Raw genomic sequence first — 19,188 nt, 5'->3', positions numbered from 1 at the left:
CAGGAATCTAAAAAATATCAGCGACTGCCTAAACCTAAAACCAACGAACATATGCGTAGCAGCCCTAACAACATTTTTCAACGAATATAAAAAAATCTACCAAAACTAGTGGTCACCTCTCGACCCGCCCACTACGTAACCAATAATACGTATACACGGGACGAAATAGCAAGGCAGCTAACAACCAACCATTCCGCCAGAGGGCGGCCAAGCAAGCAAACGTGGGAAGTTTGTGATGAGTAGGTAAGTGTGTTAGATCCTTAAAGCACGGAAGAATTAATTTTATTCAAAAAATATATAGTGTTAAATGACTTTTGTACTAATAATTGAAAACGCTAATTAAAATACAGTTATTATGGATGATGAATTTATGTTCTATATGAACATAGAAAATAATAAGTTAATTAAACTGTATTTTAAAATGCACGATATGACTGTATTATTAAAAACGTTATAAAATCGATATTAGATTCTTTCTTTAATTTTGAATTTCAGTATATTAATTACACAATGTAGAAAAAATGTTTATGGTTTAAAATTATTAATTATAAATTTTAAATAAATTTGATATTCTGAAAACTAATTTACATCCTTCAAAAGTGAAATTGCAGCATCATGAATAATGCACATAGCCACTTGCAAATTCAGAACCAGTAGAGGTGACAGATATGCAAATGATTAAGTTTGCATACACATCAGGTCATGTGGTACTCAGTTTTGGACTATAAAGATGACCAGCAGCCAGCTCAGGCTGTAAATGCCATCAGCAACAGTTTGTGGCAGCTGAACTTCGAAACAGCATAGAAAATGACTTGGAGACAATGGTGAGCTGATTATCACCAGTTAACAGCTGAGGAACAAAACCATATTCTGGAGATGCATGATCTCAGTTTGTTGATGTGAGCAGTTGCCATGCATATTGCACATGATGTGAGTACCATACAGCAATGTGAGACACGATGGATGCAGGAATATCTGCAAACATGCCAAAGAGGGAGTGGATTGTACCTAAATGTAACAGAGTACACAGGCTGGCCTTTCATTAAACAGCCTGTCAGGACCCATTTGCTGTGGCATGTGATATCCAAAACTTCCTCTTGCCATCAATGGGTGCATCTGTGTCCACCCAAAACCATTCACAACAGGTTGCATGAAGTTGGGCTGAAAACTTCAAATACCACTGATTGTAGTACCATCTATGATAAAACCCAAGTCCTATCTTGTGGCACTCTTGAAGTCTAACATTTTTCATTGAATGATTATTTTTGTAGAACGTGTATTTTTTGAGTTATTCCACCGGATTAATTAAAATAATCCATTCTGTATATGTGCATTATACTGAGTCCTTGAGATTATGATATTTCATTTAAAACTCACTAATTTGAGAATATCTGTATGTATGTATGAATATCTGTATGCTGTATATATACTGTGGTATTACTGTAGATTGTATTACACCTGGCAACCTGGGCATGAAACTCAGAAGTTCCAGTTCCAATGACCAGTCTTGTCTGAAGTGATGTCTGAAGTTGAGCAGTATCAATGTGAAATGACATCACGTTCATTTTTTTCTTGGTTCAGACTATCATGGTGTCCTGCATTTACATGAAAATATAAATTATTAATCCAGAAATAATTATTTAAAAAGAGCATTTAAAATATAAAGCATAAATTTTAGTTTTTGAAGACGTTTATAAGTAGTTTTGAATTCAAAAACAATTTAGATGAATAGAAAATAAAAAATTGAAGGAGTTGAAAAAATTTCTCAATAAATGTTTGGTACATTTGCAAATGTTTAATCTTAATGTTAACAGGTGTTTAATCTAATGTTAACAAAATAATGTTATTTTTTTGAATATCAAATGAACAGCTGGATTTCTTTATCAGACTGTTAAGGCGAAATCATTACTAAGCAATTTGGCAGTAGACAGGCTACATCTTTGTTTTTGATGATTAAAACATTTAATCTTATTATTGTACATATTTGTTATTGAAAAATATTTTATATATATCATTTTTTTAGTATTCAAAATGAGTATTAAATTAAAAATAAAAATCTTATAAATAGTTTAATAAAATTCTTGTTTATTTTACAGATTCTACCAGGAAAATAAAGTTGATATTTTCACAAATATTTAGTATTTTAATGACTTTATCTATGCTACAATACTTAAATAAGTGGTGCTATTTCAATAAGATGTGTTTAACTTTACATAATATTCCAAGGAACTATTTTATATCACGTCATTTTTCAAAATGTTTAGAAAATGGAGACAGTGCAAAAGCTCAATTATTACTTCAGTTAGTGAAACCATCAAGTCAGAAGGACAATCTTTCTTCCTCAAGAATTTTAAAGAAATTAGAACTTACTAAATCAGTCCAGGAAGTTTTACTATTAACAAGTTTTCAAAATAGTCTTGTACCAAATGAATTGGCTTTTTCATTAAAAACTCTAAAAGAACATCAGTATTTGTTGCTATCTACTTATTGTTGGGCTTATAATAATGAAAGAATTTTATGGGTACAATCAAAAATTAATACTGATATTCAAAAAATTTTTCATCCACTGTTAAAATCATCTGAATTTATAAAAATCTGCAATGCCTTAAAAGATTCCTTTGCTTCATTATCTAATACTGAGCTTTTAATAAGTTTACATTCATTATTACGTCTTCATTTTCCTTGTGATCATGTACTGAGTATGTTATTACAACAGGAATGTTTGCAAAGAAGTCATAAATTTGATTTAATGGAACTATCCTTATTTGCTTCAATAGGAAATATGTTACAAAGAGGTGGAATCTTTATTAATAGCCTCACATGCAATCATTTAGAAAAATTTTTAAAGAATGATGAATTAACACCTGTAAACTTAAATTACTTAACTGATATCTTATGTCATACTACTTATTTTTTATCCTCAGATTTTATTGAAGAACTTCAAACAAAAGTGATAAAAGTTATAAAACAGAATGAAAATAATATTTCAACATCAAGTTTAATTAATTTACTTGAAATGTTCCTTAATAAGTTAGGAAAAATTAATGCCAGTTTTTTGGATGAGATTTATAAGAATTTATCTCTCAATATAGAAACCTTGAATATACATCAGCTAAGAGACATTTTATTTTTGCTTACATTTTATAATTATTCAACAAAAGAAATTATAGAAATTATTAAAAGAAGAGCACATGAAATATTTTGTAAAGGTTATCTCTCTGCTTCAGATGTTGTTAGTTTTCTTAATGTATTTGATATTTGTGGATGGAGTGATGGATGTACTGAAAATGTAAAGCATTTATTGTTTTTACATATTCCTGAATTTGATGTTCTTCTTTTAAAACATGCTGCTAGTAATAAATTTCTGCATAATTGCCCAGATAAGAATATTTTAGACACATTCAGCAATCGTGTATTAGTAAAACTTCAAGATCTTTCTGAATCAATATCTTGTCTTTTAAGTGTTTTAAAATTGTATTCAAAAATTAAGTATAAAAATCATTCATTTCATTTTCATCTTAGAGAAACCGTTCTTCAGTTAATTGCAAAAAAGGTATTTCACACTGGACATCTTGGAGTATTTTATCAATATCTTCTTTCTTCAAATCATAAAGACTCAACAGCTTTTGTAATTAATAATGTTAAGCATAATCTCTCTCAATTTTCACTTTCAGAAATTGTCCTTATTAGTAAGCAGTTAAATTTTTCAAATATACAAAATGCATTTACATATAATTGTCAATCAGAAATAATGTTGAAAAATTTAAAAAAATGTATATCTCAAAGACAAAATGAAATTCAAAGTTTAAAACAGTTAAATGTTGTTCTTAAAAATTTCCCTCAAAAACACTTAATAAATGAGAATATATCAGAATATTTGAATATACCAGAACTCTATGATCGATTGGCAAGCACTGTGGATTTAAAAACAATAAAATGGTCATGCAGTTATCTAACTAGAGAGATGATATATCTTCCAAAGACATTACAGATATTCACAAGTTTTATACAAGAAAATTTAGAAAGACTTGCACTACCAATAATTTTATCATTTCTGCAGTTGTGTGCCTTGGTTAATTTTACTCCAGATAACTTAGAAGATATAATAAAAACTAGTATAATGCAATTAAAAGATGAAAATAATTTATTAAAAAATATCAATCTGTTATCGTTAACTCATTGTTGTGTTGTTCTTGGATATTTTCCACATGAAATTATACAGCTGATTTTTAGCATTCAGTTTGTGAAAAATTTTGACAAGTTTTGTGAAGGTATGATTAATATTCGTTATTTAACAGTGAAAAACTGATTAATTTTCCATAAGATAAAAAATTATTTATGGTTTTACATCCAGAAAATCCAAATATCCAAAATAAATTTATTCAGAGATTCTTTGATGTAAATTGTTGTGCAGTTCTTGAATGCCCAGAAATAGATGCACCCTGGTTTCATCAATATTTTGAAAATGAAAGAGAAGAGAGTGGCAAGTATTACTTTCTTTATTTTTAATTGAAGAAAAATTATTTATTTAATGAAATAGTTCGTTGAATTTTTTTCTAGCTCATTCTGATTATTCTAAATGGAATGAAATTGTGAAATGCTCTTTAATAGAAGTATTAGGTGGACCTGAATTGTTAAAAACTAAGAAGATACATTATCCATACCATTACAAAATAGGTAAGAATTAAATTTTACTTTAACAGTACTGGCAACCTATAATAAAATATATGCTTGAAAAGATAAGAGTTTATTGTAAGCTTGTTTATGAAAACAGTTGATATATGGACCAAATTCTTGGCTGTTGGCATAGGAAAAGATTAATGTAAATTGTTTTCCATATGCTCATTGCAGAGAAAGTTTAAATTAATTTTTTTATTTTTATATTTAGTACAAGAGCTAAAATATAACAAGACTGGATTCAAATTTTGTATAGCAAGTCTTCACTTAGCATTGTTTCATTTAATGTCATTTTGTTATAACATTGTCAAGGAAAGATACAAGTACATTTGTAATCATTTACAATTGTTAATTTTTTTTTATAAACAGTAAAATTGATTCTATGAGATGAAAAAAATAAATTCTGGAGATTGCAAACATGATTCTATTAGATTAATATTAACTGAATTGTATCTTGTTTTATATTATTTAGTCTGTAGTAAAATTGATTTTGTTATATAATTAATATACTGGATTAGCAAATTTTTCATTTGCTAACCCAATGTATTATTATTATTACTACTTACAAGGAGAGGACCAGATGTTAGGTCTCTGATTAGAATGAAACTTGGTGAGCATGTAGCTCTAAACAAACAACTCCTTATTCAAATGATAGGACCCACTTATCAAGCATTACTGAAAAACAGGCCTTTGAAAATTGAGTGTTTAGCTTATTAGTTTTTGGTTTTTGGAAGTTTCACTTTTCCTTATAATGGTAATAGCCATATGGATAAGATGCTAAGTATTGGAGCTACAAGATGTAGATTTGAACCTTCAAAATTTTATTTGTACCAAAATAATTTCATTATTTTACTGTATCATTAGCATTATTATTACTATTATTATTTCTCACATTTAAAGTTTATAAAACAAGACATTTAAAGATTGTGACGTTTCTTGTTTAACAAAAACAAAGTCTCTGTAGATTTAACTCTTGTTCTCTTGTAACTCTTGTAGATTTAACTCTTAGTCTCTTGTATGTCATTAAATAAAATTTTTATTGCTTTATATTTATTTTCAGATATTTTTGCTTGTGGTTACTATGTTACCAAAAGCAAATAAGCTTTAGATCAGTGTTTCTCAAAGTGGGCGATAACGCCCCCTTGTGGGTACTGGAGGCTTTCAGGGGGGCAGTAGAAGGTTCAAAGGAAATTAGGGAGCATTAAGGAAATCTAGAGGGGCAATGGCAGACAAATTCTATCTATAAAAATCTGACTATAATATATATAAAATGCTGACAATCTATATATTTTTTAATTTTTATTGAAGATCACAACCTGAATATTTCTAACACGTTGACTTATATTATAGCATGAATGAACTTATTATAGTAACATTATTGCATAAATATGCTAAAAATGAAAGTTCAAGAATGGCTACCAAGAATTTTGGCTGCAGAAGCAAATCTCTCAACTGTACCCTGAGTTATGGTCAGTTGTTCAACGATTTCTGATAGCATTCCCATCGTCGTATTTGTGTGAACGTGGATTTAGTGCTGTAGCAACGTTGCTAACTAAAAACAGAAATCGGCTGCAAGTTACTGAACGCGGCGACTTACGGCTGATTTTAAGTGAATTTGACCCTGATATTAACAAACTGGTCGAAATACATCAGATTCATCCTTTACATTAGATAAGTTTTAAATTCAAAGCCTTCTTTTAATGTTAATAAAAATACTTCTAAATATGATTAAGTATGAGTTTTATTTCCTCTCATTGAAACATTCTTTGATCTCAGAAATAGGATATAGATCACACCCTATCTATCCTATCCATATAATAATGCATGTTTAAACATTATATTTGCAACTGTTTTTAAGATACGCAACAGATGGTAATGTAAAAAGGCAAGTTAAAAAATATGGGGGCACTAGGAATTTTTTTAATCTCAAAGTGGGCGGTGGTCGAAATAAGTTTGCGAACCAGTGCTTTAGATGATATTTCAGAATGGTCAAAAAAGACGAGTCTGATATTAAAATAGAGTAGAATTAGTCACAGCTTTTTTTTTTTTTAATTGTTAATGTTATGGACAATTTCCTCACGTGTTACACTTCAAATATAACAATACCGTCATATCTGAAAATTAACAAGGAGAAATAAAAATTTTATTTAATGACATACAAGAGTTAAATCTACAGACTTTGCTTTTGCTAAACAGGAAATGGCATCATGTTCTTTAACTGTCTTGCTTTATAAGCTTTAAACCTGAGGAATGATAATAGTAGTAATAATGCTAATGATATGGTAAAATATTAATAAAATTTTGTTACACATAAAAAAAAAAGAAAAAATTTTGAAGGTTTGAACCAGCATCTTATAGCTCTAGTACTTAGCGTCTTATCCACATGGCTATAACCATTACAAGGAAAAGTGAAATTTCCAAAGACTTAAAAGCTAAACACTCAGTTTTCAGGGCCTGTTTTTCAGAAATGCTTGAGAAGTGGGTCCTGTCATTTGGATAAGGAGTTGTTTGTGTTTGGGGCTACATGCTCAGCAAGCTTCATTCAGAGACTGAACATCTGGCCCTCTCCTTAGTGTTATTTTCTGATGACATTGAATTTTTAAGACTAAGCAAGTAATTTATATATACACCCATGTCCAAATTTAAGCATAATTGTCTAATCCATAGATAGATTTAAAAATAAACAGTAAAAAGTTTCCAGAGAAAACTATTCCCAGAATGTAGTCAATGGTTCCATTATAAAGCACAAATTTATGCAAAATATGCAGGCTCCATAAATACAGCAGTTGAATGTCACTGTGTCATTACTATGTGGTTTTATTTTAATTTTTAAAAGTTTTCTCTAAAAGTTAAGAAAGTAATTTTTTTAATCAAAAAAAAATTTCATCTTATATGCTTTTATCCTAAATATCTGTCTTATTCATAGCTAATCAATACAATTAATTTAAAATATGTTTTTTTTAATATATAGTTATTTGATCTACACACATGTTCAAAACTTAAGGACAGATGGCATTTGTACATGAATAGAGAGAACTGTAGATGAATGCAGACAAGTGTGGCAAGAACTGTTATTTGATATCTAACACAGAGTAATACATAACAACTTTCAGGATTTTACAAATAAAAGCAATTAAAGTAAGTCTTTGGTGAATGGATGAAAAGTGCATATTAATATGAATGCAGAGAGTCCTATTAGTATGGAGTATGTCCACCTAGAATGGCAATGTGGCACTTTGTATGATGGCAGGCATCAACTGATCAGGTCACTGATTGGTGACTTGATCATTTGGTAACTTTTGTATCTATCATTACTAGCAATTGTGTTTGTCTTTAAGTTTTGGATATGTTAGGCCAGGAACACACATGCGTAAAATTCAGCGTAAAATCTAGTATAAAACAGAAAACGTAAAAATTTTTCTGAAATTTTGGCTGAAACAGAACTGAAAATAGAGTAGAGTGTGTCTCTACTTTTTACGCCAAAATTCCTCCAATAAAGAGAAGTTTTTTCTGTGACGTCAAAGTAGACACGTGCTTTTTATTCTAACAATGGCGGCAACGAGGGTTAACCGTACAATTGTGATGGTCTCGAAAAAACAAAAAATAAATGAAATACAGGGGTTTATCGAATCCGTTCGACCATATCAGTGTCATGCATAAAGACACTGTATTTAAACATCGTTTATGGATGGCTGTAAGTGCAAAATTTCAAACAACAGGTAGGTCTTGTAAAATCGATATATAGGCCTAGTATTTAGATCACATGTTCTTTATTTGAATTCGGAATATAAGTCCATTAATTTAAATTTTCTATATTATAGCAGAGGAAGTGGAGAAAAAATGGAAGGTACAAAAGGATAGATAGCCTATAATGAGAGGAAAAAGTTAATAAAATTAGCACTGTTGGTGGCAGTAGTGTTTCCTATTCGGCCAGAATTTTTACGTATGTGTGTTCTGGCATAAAAGCGTAAAACAGAAACTGAACCGAAAGCTGATTTCTGATTCAGTTTTCTGCCACACAATTTTACGCATGTGTGTTCCTGGCCTTACAGTAAAAACCCGTTTTTAGTGAAAACATGTTTTAACTAGTTGAAACTAGTTTTTACTGGATGTCATTGTTAAAACTAGAATTTACTGCTAGTCAAGAATGAATTTGAGTTAAAACTAATTTTAACTAGACAAAACGGGTTTTAACGAAATGGTTTAGTAAAAACTGTTTCGACCAAGGTCATTCAACTAACATGTTCCTATAGTGTATGATGAATTTCGTATCGCTTTAACCTTTTTCCCCCGACATCTTGTTTACATTTATTTAGCAATCCCTCCTAAGGCAATATAGGTCAGTCAGGTGATATTATTTTAAAAGTTCGCCAAAAATCAAATTATCATTATATCTATATGAAAAAAATCACTTACATTTATTAATATCTTTAGTTTTAAATACGATATTTTTCAATACATTTTATTAGAAAAATTTATAAGAAAAAAATATATATATATCAGAACTGACACACAAACTTGATAATTTGTAACATTTTGTGAAAATTAACATTGTCTAGTTACATAGTTGTTTGCTGGCACTGAGCCAGAAAGTGGTATTGTTTTGTACAATTCAATATAACACTTATGCATGTATGTTTATTGGTTGTGAAATTATCGCACATTATATCAAACATTTGTTTGAAATCAAAATTTTTTACTGCTATCAACTAATATAATGAATTATTATACTTTATTCACTTCATATCGAACGAGATTATATCTGTTGTTAATAAATTTTACAAAAATCGATATTTACCAAAGTAATGATGAATCGGTACCCTCAAAGTTTTGCTTAAAAAGCCAGGGTACCAATCGATCGGTGCCTTCAGGGACAAAGGGTTAATTAATGTTAATAACACAGATGTGTGACCAATATTTTCAATAAATATCGTATTAAATAATACAAATGTTTTAATTCCAATCATCACTTTATTTATTTCCCCCAAACATATTTATGTAGCTAAAATTAGCTTTAACTAATGTTAAAAATTAAAAAGTTAATGTTTGATTTTAGTTTTATCTAAAATCAAAACATGTACAGCAGTAAATTCTAGTTTTAACTAGACAAAACGGGTTTTTACTGTAACAGATACATGTGCACAGGTAAATATTGAAACAAAAGGAATTTAACATTGGCAATATCATGTATGCATTAGTGGCCTGGTAGTATTAAATAACATATAATAAATTATATGTAATTTAACAGTACTTGTTTTAGTCTTTAAACTGTAATATCATTTATTATATGTAATCAATTATTTTTTTATTCTTAGATATGGAATGCTGGTTAACAAATGACAATATTCCAATTTGTTATAAAGATATAACAAAATTAAAATCTCTAAAGAATGTAGAAAGGTAAGTTAATTAAAAATAAAATATGATTTAAATATATTTATGCCAATTTTTATTATTTAGAATTGCTATTTTAATTCTGCAACCTCATCATTTATGCTCCAATGTGCCACATCTGCTAGGAACTACAAATATGAAGATACGTCATCTGCAGTTGTTAGGATACAGAGTAGTAAAGGTAAAAATAAAATATTTGCTTTGAAATAGTATACTTATCTTAATTTAGTAAAATAAAAATTGATATTTGTATTACAGATACCATATACAGATTTAAATTGTTTTGAAAATGAAGAAGATAGGTACAAATATTTTGGGAATAAATTATTTGTAAATAGTGTATAAAGTATAAATAAATTCTTAAAATAATTTTGAAATTAATTGTGAAAGATATGATTAAATTAATTAGAAATTACCACTACTGATAAACATGCAGATATATTATTAAAATATTATTTTATTTACCTTTCATAATTTTGAAAATAAACAGAATAAGTTTATTCAAAATTTTGGAGAAATAATTACTTAGAGATTTAAAAGTTTTAAGATTTAAAGTAGTAAGAACAAAAGTGAATTATTGTTCTTAAGAAATGATGATTTTTTTATTTTGAGGAAATTATTGCAGGGATCCCTAATCTACAGTCTCCAAAGCATATTTATCCCCCTGCAAAGCTTGTTTTTACTGACATATTTTATCAACATTTGAAGTAGTGCAAAGCATATAAATTTTTAAAAAGTCGACTACAATTAATAAACATTGCTGCAAATGATTTTTGTAAAAACCTATTTAAAGAAGGTAGTTTGTTAAATTTTTACAAATTTCTACCATAAGAGAATTTTTAAAAGTTAAGAAGTCTGCTTGAAATTTTGCTTCTATGCACCTTTGTGAACAGTTTTTTTTGAAAATAAAATATTTAAAATTAAAATATCAGACATCTGAAGATGATTTTAATGTTGGATGCAACAAAATTTATCCCCAGTTCCAATGAAATCCTTTCAAAAAAGCAGTTGCAAATTTTGCATTGCTATGTCCAATGTTATTCAGAAATAAAAATCCTAATCTTTGATTAGATCTTCCATATCTGACCATCCTGAAATTGTCTTTTACAGTTCATGTGGCCCTTCTCAGAAAAAGGTTGGAGGCCCTCAATCTATTGTATAATTGTCTTTTTCTCATTATTTAAATTTATGAATTTTGATGAGCTAATAACTTTTACAAGTTAATAACTTTTCAAAACTAGTTAATCTGTATTTTACATTGCATACTTAAGTAATTTTAAACAATATAAAATTATTGCATATTGTTTGTGTTTGATTCACTTTTACATGAAAACTTTATCCCATTGAAATATACTAATTTATTGTAATAACCAGTTAAATTTTAACATTTATCTTTGAAAATTGCATATACAAAATTAAATTAACTTTTGATACACAGTTTCCAAAGATAGCAAAATAAATAAAACTACCAAAAAATTAGATGAAAATGTGCAATTATTTATTGTGACATCATCACAATGCCAGGCTGAAATTTTTAATCATATTTTTAATTTAATTTAAAATATATGCTCTCCACCTCAAATTAGTAGTGGCTTGCCCTTATATATCATACTTTTCATTTAACAATAGAGTCGTGCCAATCATATAACACTTTTCAGGGGAAAATTTTTGAATTGAAATAACATGACTTCTGGTTTGCATCAGATGTTCATGTATCAGGGCCCCCTGCCCTAAAGTTTCCATATCTAGTCTCATTTTCCATCTATCTAACTCCATTCTCAAGATTCAGGAAAGACGGGTGGACGACAATGGGAATTTATAGGTCTACCATTTTTCAAATTGTAGCCCAATAAATGTTTTCATTGATATAAAATATCACTATCATCAAATAAGAGGAGGCAAGAAAAACGTTTATAAGAAATGAAATATTCTTGAGAAGAAACAGTTTGAAATTGTTAAGAAAAATGCTTTTGCAATATTTTCTTGATTTCATTTCGAAATACTGTATATATTTTTGTTAAAACATGCTAGTTTCTAAGCTAATCTACAAATGAAAAGGAATACTAATTATGAAAAATCGGGCGTGTGAAACGTCTGTGATTATTGACAATATATAGTTAAAATTTTTTGATTCAACCAAAGGAAGGATATCTAAAAGATTTTTAATTATTTTTGAAAATGAAACTACTTTTGTACAAATTTATAGTTTTGCATTACTGCACATTTTGTACCAGTTTACACTACTGTCTGCTTCCGATGTTTGAATCTTTGAAGACGACCATCAGAAACTCTTGAAACTTTTTCAGCAATCATTGGAACAGTGGTTGCTACTCCTTCAGCATTTTGCATTAAAAACCATTTGTAATAAATCTGCATCGAATGTTTTCCCAGACATTTTTTGGTCCGACTGCTTTGTACCACCTGATTCTAACCAGGTGGAATGTAGCAGTAGCCAGTGAACCAAAAGAAAAAGTATTGCACAATATAAAGTTGTTATTTATAAATAAAACTTCATCTTTCTATGCAAGAAACACGCATCAATCATTCATTGACATGAAACGTTTGAGTTGAGGCAGACTTACAAAAATATGAAATTGTGCATTCGAAGGGAGACATTGAGTATATTACTAGAAAACTTTGAAATGTCGAAAAATTCAAATAATTTTAGCTTTACGAGACGTCAAAGTAGCTCTTCGATGCTTAGAACATCGAAGAGTTTGTTTGCAGGGGCTTAAATTAATCGTCCAACTCAAAACATCGAAGTTTTTTTTTATAGTACTGTGGGGAACGTCACCCTCCACATCTTAACAGTCGTAACGAACCCCAGGTGGTAAGAGTTATTACTTCCTGGAACGGGACCGGACTCACCCTGTGCGACCTTTTGGACAGTGAGTTGCTTTTTGTTAGCCACATCGTCGAGTCATGTAACTGTTACGCGAGCAGAAAATAAACGTAGTTTTGTTACTGTTCGTCTCATTCGTTTTTAATCGCGCGGAGTGACGAGAAGCAAAATTAATAGCAGTAAAAACACTACATTGGTGACCCGAACCCGGACTAATAACGTAATTCAACTAAGAAAACTACCGAATCCACCCATTGGAACCTTCATCAGGTACGTCGTTCTTCCTTGTTCACGACTTCAATCGTCAGATCATGGCCGAGATTGGAGCAGTAAAAATCCCTCCGTACAACTTTTCCGACCCAGCCTTATGGTTCCACATGTGCGAAAGCACATTTGCTCTAGGATCTCCAAAGCCGATCACGGAAAGTGCCACAAAGTTCAACTACGTAGTGGCTCATTTACCACCGGAAGTCGCATCAACGGTTAGAGACATTATTATTTCTCCGGACCGTACAGACCCGTACGGTCACATAAAGGTGGAACTTATTAAACGATCCGGCGAATCGTCTCAACAAGAGTTACGAAAACTATTGGCCGGAGAACAGCTAGGAGACCGCAAACCTTCCGAACTACTACGTGTTCTAAAGCGTCGGGCGGAAAATTTTCAAATCCCGGACGCAGTTATACTAGAGTTATTCATACAACATCTTCCGACTTCCGTCCAATCTATCCTAGCCGCCATTACCCCACTCGACGTAGACAAAGCAGCGGAAGTAGCGGACCGCGTGGTGGAAGTAACCCCTGCAACGATAGCTTCAGTGTCGCAACCTGAGAAGCCCGATACCTTAACCAACAAAATACTAGTCGAAATAGATAAACTTAACAAGCGAATCGATAAACTAACGCAGGCACGTCGGGATCGCAGCGACCATTTTTCTCGACGCTCCCGCAGTAGTTCAGGACATCGCAACAATTCCACTCACCGCAGTATCAACAACTACTGCTGGTACCACAACCGTTTTGGCGCAAAGGCACAAAAATGTACTCCGCCGTGTAGTTTTCCAACAAACGAGAGCGGCGAAGCGTAGAGGCGACATGCACTTTGCCGGAGCAATCTCGTCGCCTGTTCATCCTAGACAAGAGAACGAACGTAAACTTTCTCGTCGACACAGGTTCCGACGTATCAATATTTCCAGCCTCCTCGTCACAAAAGAAGCGCGCATCTCAAATGACCTTGATGGCAGCAAACACAACTGCAATTCATGTCTACGACCAACGAACACTCACTCTCGATTTTGGGTTAAAGAAAATTTTTCGTTGGAAATTCCTTATTGGCAACGTGTCAACAGCAATAATAGGCGCAGATTTCTTGTATCACTTCCATTTGGTACCGAATCTTAGACGAAAATGTCTCACAGACGTTCAGACAAAGGTAAACTCTCCAGGCAAATTATTAGAAACCTCCATCCACTCTATCAAGATAACGACCAACGACTCCATATATCATAAGATATTGGAAGAATTTCCTGAGATCACCAGACCTCCACGTCCTAACCAACCCGTAAAACACAACGTTGTACATCACATAGAAACTGTTGGTCAGCCCGTAACTGCGAAACCACGTCGCCTAGCACCCGATAGGCTTAAAATCGCTAAGGCCGAATTCGATAAGATGATAGCTCTCGGCCATATGCGAACATCAAAAAGCAATTACGCATCACCACTCCACATGGTCACCAAGAAAAACAGTTCAGATTGGCGACCCGTGGGAGATTATCGTGCTCTAAACGCACAAACCATAAAGGACAGATACAGCGTTCCAAACATCGCAGATTTCACATCGGAACTGCACGGAACACAAATCTTCTCTCACATAGACTTAATCAAGGCCTATCATCAAATACCCATCTACCCACCGCACGTGCACAAAACAGCTATAACGACACCGTTTGGTCTCTTCGAGAGTACCAGGATGCAATTCGGATTGTGCAACGCATCCGCAACATTTCAACGGTTCATCGACGAAGTAACCAGAGGACTCCCCTTCGCATATGCTTTCGTCGATGACATATTAATAGCGTCACGCTCCCAGGAAGAACACATCTCGCATCTTCGCGACTTATTCCAACGCCTCCAAGAATATGGGTTAACCATAAATCCGTCGAAATGCACCTTCGGCGTACCATTAATCGAATTTCTCGGATTCAAGGTCTCGGGAAAGGGTCTGGAACCACTCCCTGATAGAGTCAGAGCCATCCGAGAATTTCCCAAACCTTCGTCTCTCACTCAACTTAGACGATTCTTAGGCGTAATAAATTTCTACAGGAGATGCATCCCTCGAGCGGCGCACACCCTCGCCCCGCTAGTGCAGCTACTAGAAGGAAAAAAGAACGGGAAACGTACGTCACTCACTCGGAAAGCAGAATCACGATCTCTGCAATGGTCAGAAGCGGCAGAACAATCCTTCGTATCAGCTAAGGAAGCACTGTCCAAAGCCACACTTCTCCACCATCCACTACCCGGAGCTAAACTATGCATATGGGTAGATGCGTCAGACGTAGCGGTTGGAGGAGCACTGATGCAATACAACAGGAAATGGGAACCCATCGCCTTTATCTCAGCGAAACTGGCACCAAATCAACGCAACTGGTCAGCTTACGACAGAGAACTATTGGCAATATACACATCAATAAAACGATTTCGCCACATGCTAGAAGGCCGTGAATTCACGATCTACACGGATCAAAAACCGCTCATATATGCCTTCAAACAAAAACCAGATAAATGTTCACCACGACAAATGCGGCATCTCGATTTTATATCCCAATTCTCTACGGATATACGTCATATTCCGGGCACAGCTAACACGATAGCAGACGCGCTCTCCCGCATCGAGATAGATTCGATCACCTCTGCTTCTCCTGTAGACTTCCGAGAGCTAGCCACAACGCAAGCTACAGATTCGGAACTTCATCAATTGTTAAAGGATCCTATGTCGCTCAAATTAGAGCCGAAATCCTTTCCACCTAACGAAATCGACCTATACTGTGACACATCATCCGGAACACCTCGCCCCTTCGTGCCGCATAATCTCCGACGAACCATTTTCGACCATCTACATGGACTTTCTCATCCAGGAGCAACAGCAACCACTAAGCTAATTTCGAGCCGTTATGTTTGGCCGGGCATGCGGAAGGACATCCGTCAGTGGGCACGACATTGCATCCCCTGCCAGAAATCGAAAATTCACCGCCACGCCTGGACACCGATAGGAAAGTTTACACTTCCGGAAGCAAGATTTTCCCATCTTCACATGGATCTGATAGGACCACTTCCTCCAGCTGACGGGAAACACTACTGCCTTACAGTGATCGACCGTTTTACCAGATGGCCAGAGGTCATCCCAATTGCCGACATATCTGCTGAGACGGTATGCCGAGCCTTTTTCTCAGGTTGGATCGCAAGATTCGGATGCCCTACTACGATCACCACCGATCAAGGACGTCAGTTCGAATCGAACCTCTTCCGAGAACTGACCAGACTTCTCGGCACCAATCGCATCCATTCGGCAGCATACCATCCCCGATCAAACGGTTTAATAGAACGATTACATAGACACCTGAAGGCATCGCTAATGGCACACGAATCCTCCAAATGGACCGACGCCCTTCCGGTAGTCCTCCTGGGAATTCGTTCAGCACTTAAAGCCGATATAGGCGCAACAGTAGCTGAACTGTTATATGGTACCCCGTTAAAATTACCAGCTGACATCATTAGCCCCGACACCCCACGAATTTCTTGCGAATCTTTTGTCAGTCAACTAAAAACCCACATGGCCAATCTGAAACCGTTAGCAACTTCCGCTCATTCTACAGAGAAAATTTTCATTCATCCAGAGCTAAAAGAATGTACACATATTTTCTTAAGATTCGACGCAAACCGACCTCCTCTTCGTCAACCTTACTCAGGCCCATACAAAGTGCTAGAAAAACACGACAAAACACTAGTAATTGACATCCAAGGTCGCAAATCCACCGTCTCAATTGACAGAGTAAAACCAGCGTATATCTTACAGGACGAACCACTTCAGAAATCTAGCATAAAACCCGTCCAATCAAGACCATCACAGACACCATCTTCATCTGCAACAGCGAATAACAAAAAACTGGAAACGACCTCCAAAAAAGATCAAACCGTTACCACGAGATCAGGCCGTCATGTTCATTTTCCTAAAAGACTAGTCACCATAATGTAACGTTAAGCGACTCGTTCGACATCAATTCTATCGCTCGTCCCTCACTGGGGGGATACTCTGTGGGGAACGTCACCCTCCACATCTTAACAGTCGTAACGAACCCCAGGTGGTAAGAGTTATTACTTCCTGGAACGGGACCGGACTCACCCTGTGCGACCTTTTGGACAGTGAGTTGCCTTTTGTTAGCCACATCGTCGAGTCATGTAACTGTTACGCGAGCAGAAAATAAACGTAGTTTTGTTACTGTTCGTCTCATTCGTTTTTAATCGCGCGGAGTGACGAGAAGCAAAATTAATAGCAGTAAAAACACTACAGTACCCCGTGGGAACTAAGAGAGCCTTTTTAGCATTGTAAGTGCGGCCAGGTCCACAATGAGCGGCCGGAGGTGAGGGACGGAGCCTGACCTATCCTGACAGACAAAAAGTCGTGGGGTTTTTCGACCCGTCTGTATTCGAACTTTGGTCTCCCAGAGTAGCAGGCTCTGGGAGACCAAGGTGAAATTCACCATAATTGCTTGGCCATTCCGCCAAAACGTCGGGGTCGGGCAGAGCATCAAGTACTAACACAAACAACCCTACCTGTGAAAAGGTGTTCTAAATTTTCGTACTTTTGAAAGTATGTCAAAGATCACACTTTAAATCTGAATAATATTTAATCAACATAACAGTGATAAATAGAAAGTTCAATAAAGTAGAAGTAAACGACATGGCGACTGCCCCCTTACAACATGGCCCCTAGTCGATTTCAACCAACACCAGATAGGTTAGGCGATCTGTGGTGGTGTTCCACATCCACAATGCTGTCACGTGAAAGTCACTTTAGTAATTAAGATCTCTGAACGTGTTGCCTGGTAAAGCATGTTTGTTAAAAGGCAACTAAGTTTGGAAGTGCTGTAAATAATAGTTGTGCTGGAATAATATGTAAATAATAATAATGCTGGAATAATGGAAGTGCTGGAATAATAATTGTTCACTTTAAACTTAGGAATACAAAGAAGTTCAATATGATTACTATGGTTCCAGACAAGATCTGTAAACAATGTCAGGACACCAATGTTCCCTATGGAGCCACCATATTGGGTCTTTAGTTCCAAGGTCACTGTATAGATTTCATGTTTATATGATCACCCTAGTTCACTTGGGGTAATATATAGAATGATAATGATAATTTTAGGTAAATCACCTGGAATATTACAAAATAAATTAAACACCGAAGATAAGATACCTGAAAATTAATAAATGAAATGTTTGAAGAGGCATATTTACTGCAAGAAGTTTCGGATATGTCTAATTCTAAAGAACAAGGAATATCTGAAAATTCATGCTGTGTAAATGTAAATGATGATGATTAGTGTGAGATATCTGAGGAAAATGTAGGAGAAAATCCATTACATGAATTAAAAAATGATAGATTAACATATTTAGCAGAATGGATTGTAAGGAAATAAAAAAAAAAAAATCCAAATTTAGGAAGTCTCAGTCACCAAAGTAAAAATGGGAGTAAATATGCAATAATACTTTATATTCAGGATTTATCATTTGGTGGACTATCACAGCCATCAGAAAATTTCTTTCCTTTTTTTTTATAACTAAATTAATCAATTTTTACAAAAATGTGAAACCGTTTCATCTATAACATCATTAATTAAACAAACAATTGGCTTGCTAGATGTTATATACACGTACGTAAAGCAACGTTTATGGATTAAATTGAAATAATTTAATCCATTTTTTAAACAATTACATACGATCGTTCCTCTGCGAAAGAAAAATAAATTGTAATTACAATAAAAAATTTAAAAAGTTTGTGTTCATAATTTCTTTTGATTCTGTTTTTGGGTAACACTTAATTTGTATATAATGATATTAAAAATATGTTTGACAGAAAATTGTTGTTTTTACAAAGTTATTTTTTTCTGTGTGAGTAAATAATATCGTCTTCAGTATACGAGTATTAAAAATTAAAAATAGATCAATGTAATTTTTGGCTTGAAAAAAAGGTGGTTTGACGATAGAAATTA

At 33.5% G+C, this 19,188-nt stretch overlaps 2 protein-coding genes across 2 annotated transcripts; both read left to right on the top strand.

Annotated features, from left to right (window-relative positions):
- Positions 1-206: 206 nt before the first annotated feature.
- On the top strand, positions 207-10,448 carry LOC136988154 (FAST kinase domain-containing protein 1, mitochondrial-like). The gene is made up of 7 exons (XM_067285973.1): positions 207-243; positions 2,097-4,271; positions 4,355-4,483; positions 4,561-4,677; positions 9,993-10,077; positions 10,138-10,252; positions 10,330-10,448. Exons 2-7 carry the CDS (start codon positions 2,147-2,149, stop codon positions 10,414-10,416), a joined length of 2,658 nt encoding a protein of 885 aa, XP_067142074.1. The 5' UTR covers positions 207-243; positions 2,097-2,146; the 3' UTR covers positions 10,417-10,448.
- Positions 10,449-13,172: 2,724 nt separating this feature from the next.
- LOC136988298 (uncharacterized) lies at positions 13,173-14,350 on the top strand. The gene has a single exon (XM_067286187.1). It carries the CDS (start codon positions 13,225-13,227, stop codon positions 13,999-14,001), a length of 777 nt encoding a protein of 258 aa, XP_067142288.1. The 5' UTR covers positions 13,173-13,224; the 3' UTR covers positions 14,002-14,350.
- The last annotated feature ends 4,838 nt before the right edge of the window (positions 14,351-19,188 follow it).

Source organism: Centruroides vittatus, unplaced genomic scaffold (genome assembly GCF_030686945.1).
Source record: "Centruroides vittatus isolate TY-2023 unplaced genomic scaffold, ASM3068694v2 scaffold_324, whole genome shotgun sequence".
NCBI lineage: Eukaryota > Metazoa > Arthropoda > Arachnida > Scorpiones > Buthidae > Centruroides > Centruroides vittatus.
Note: the sequence above shows the minus strand (reverse complement) of the source record. Positions and strands in the feature narration are given on the sequence as shown.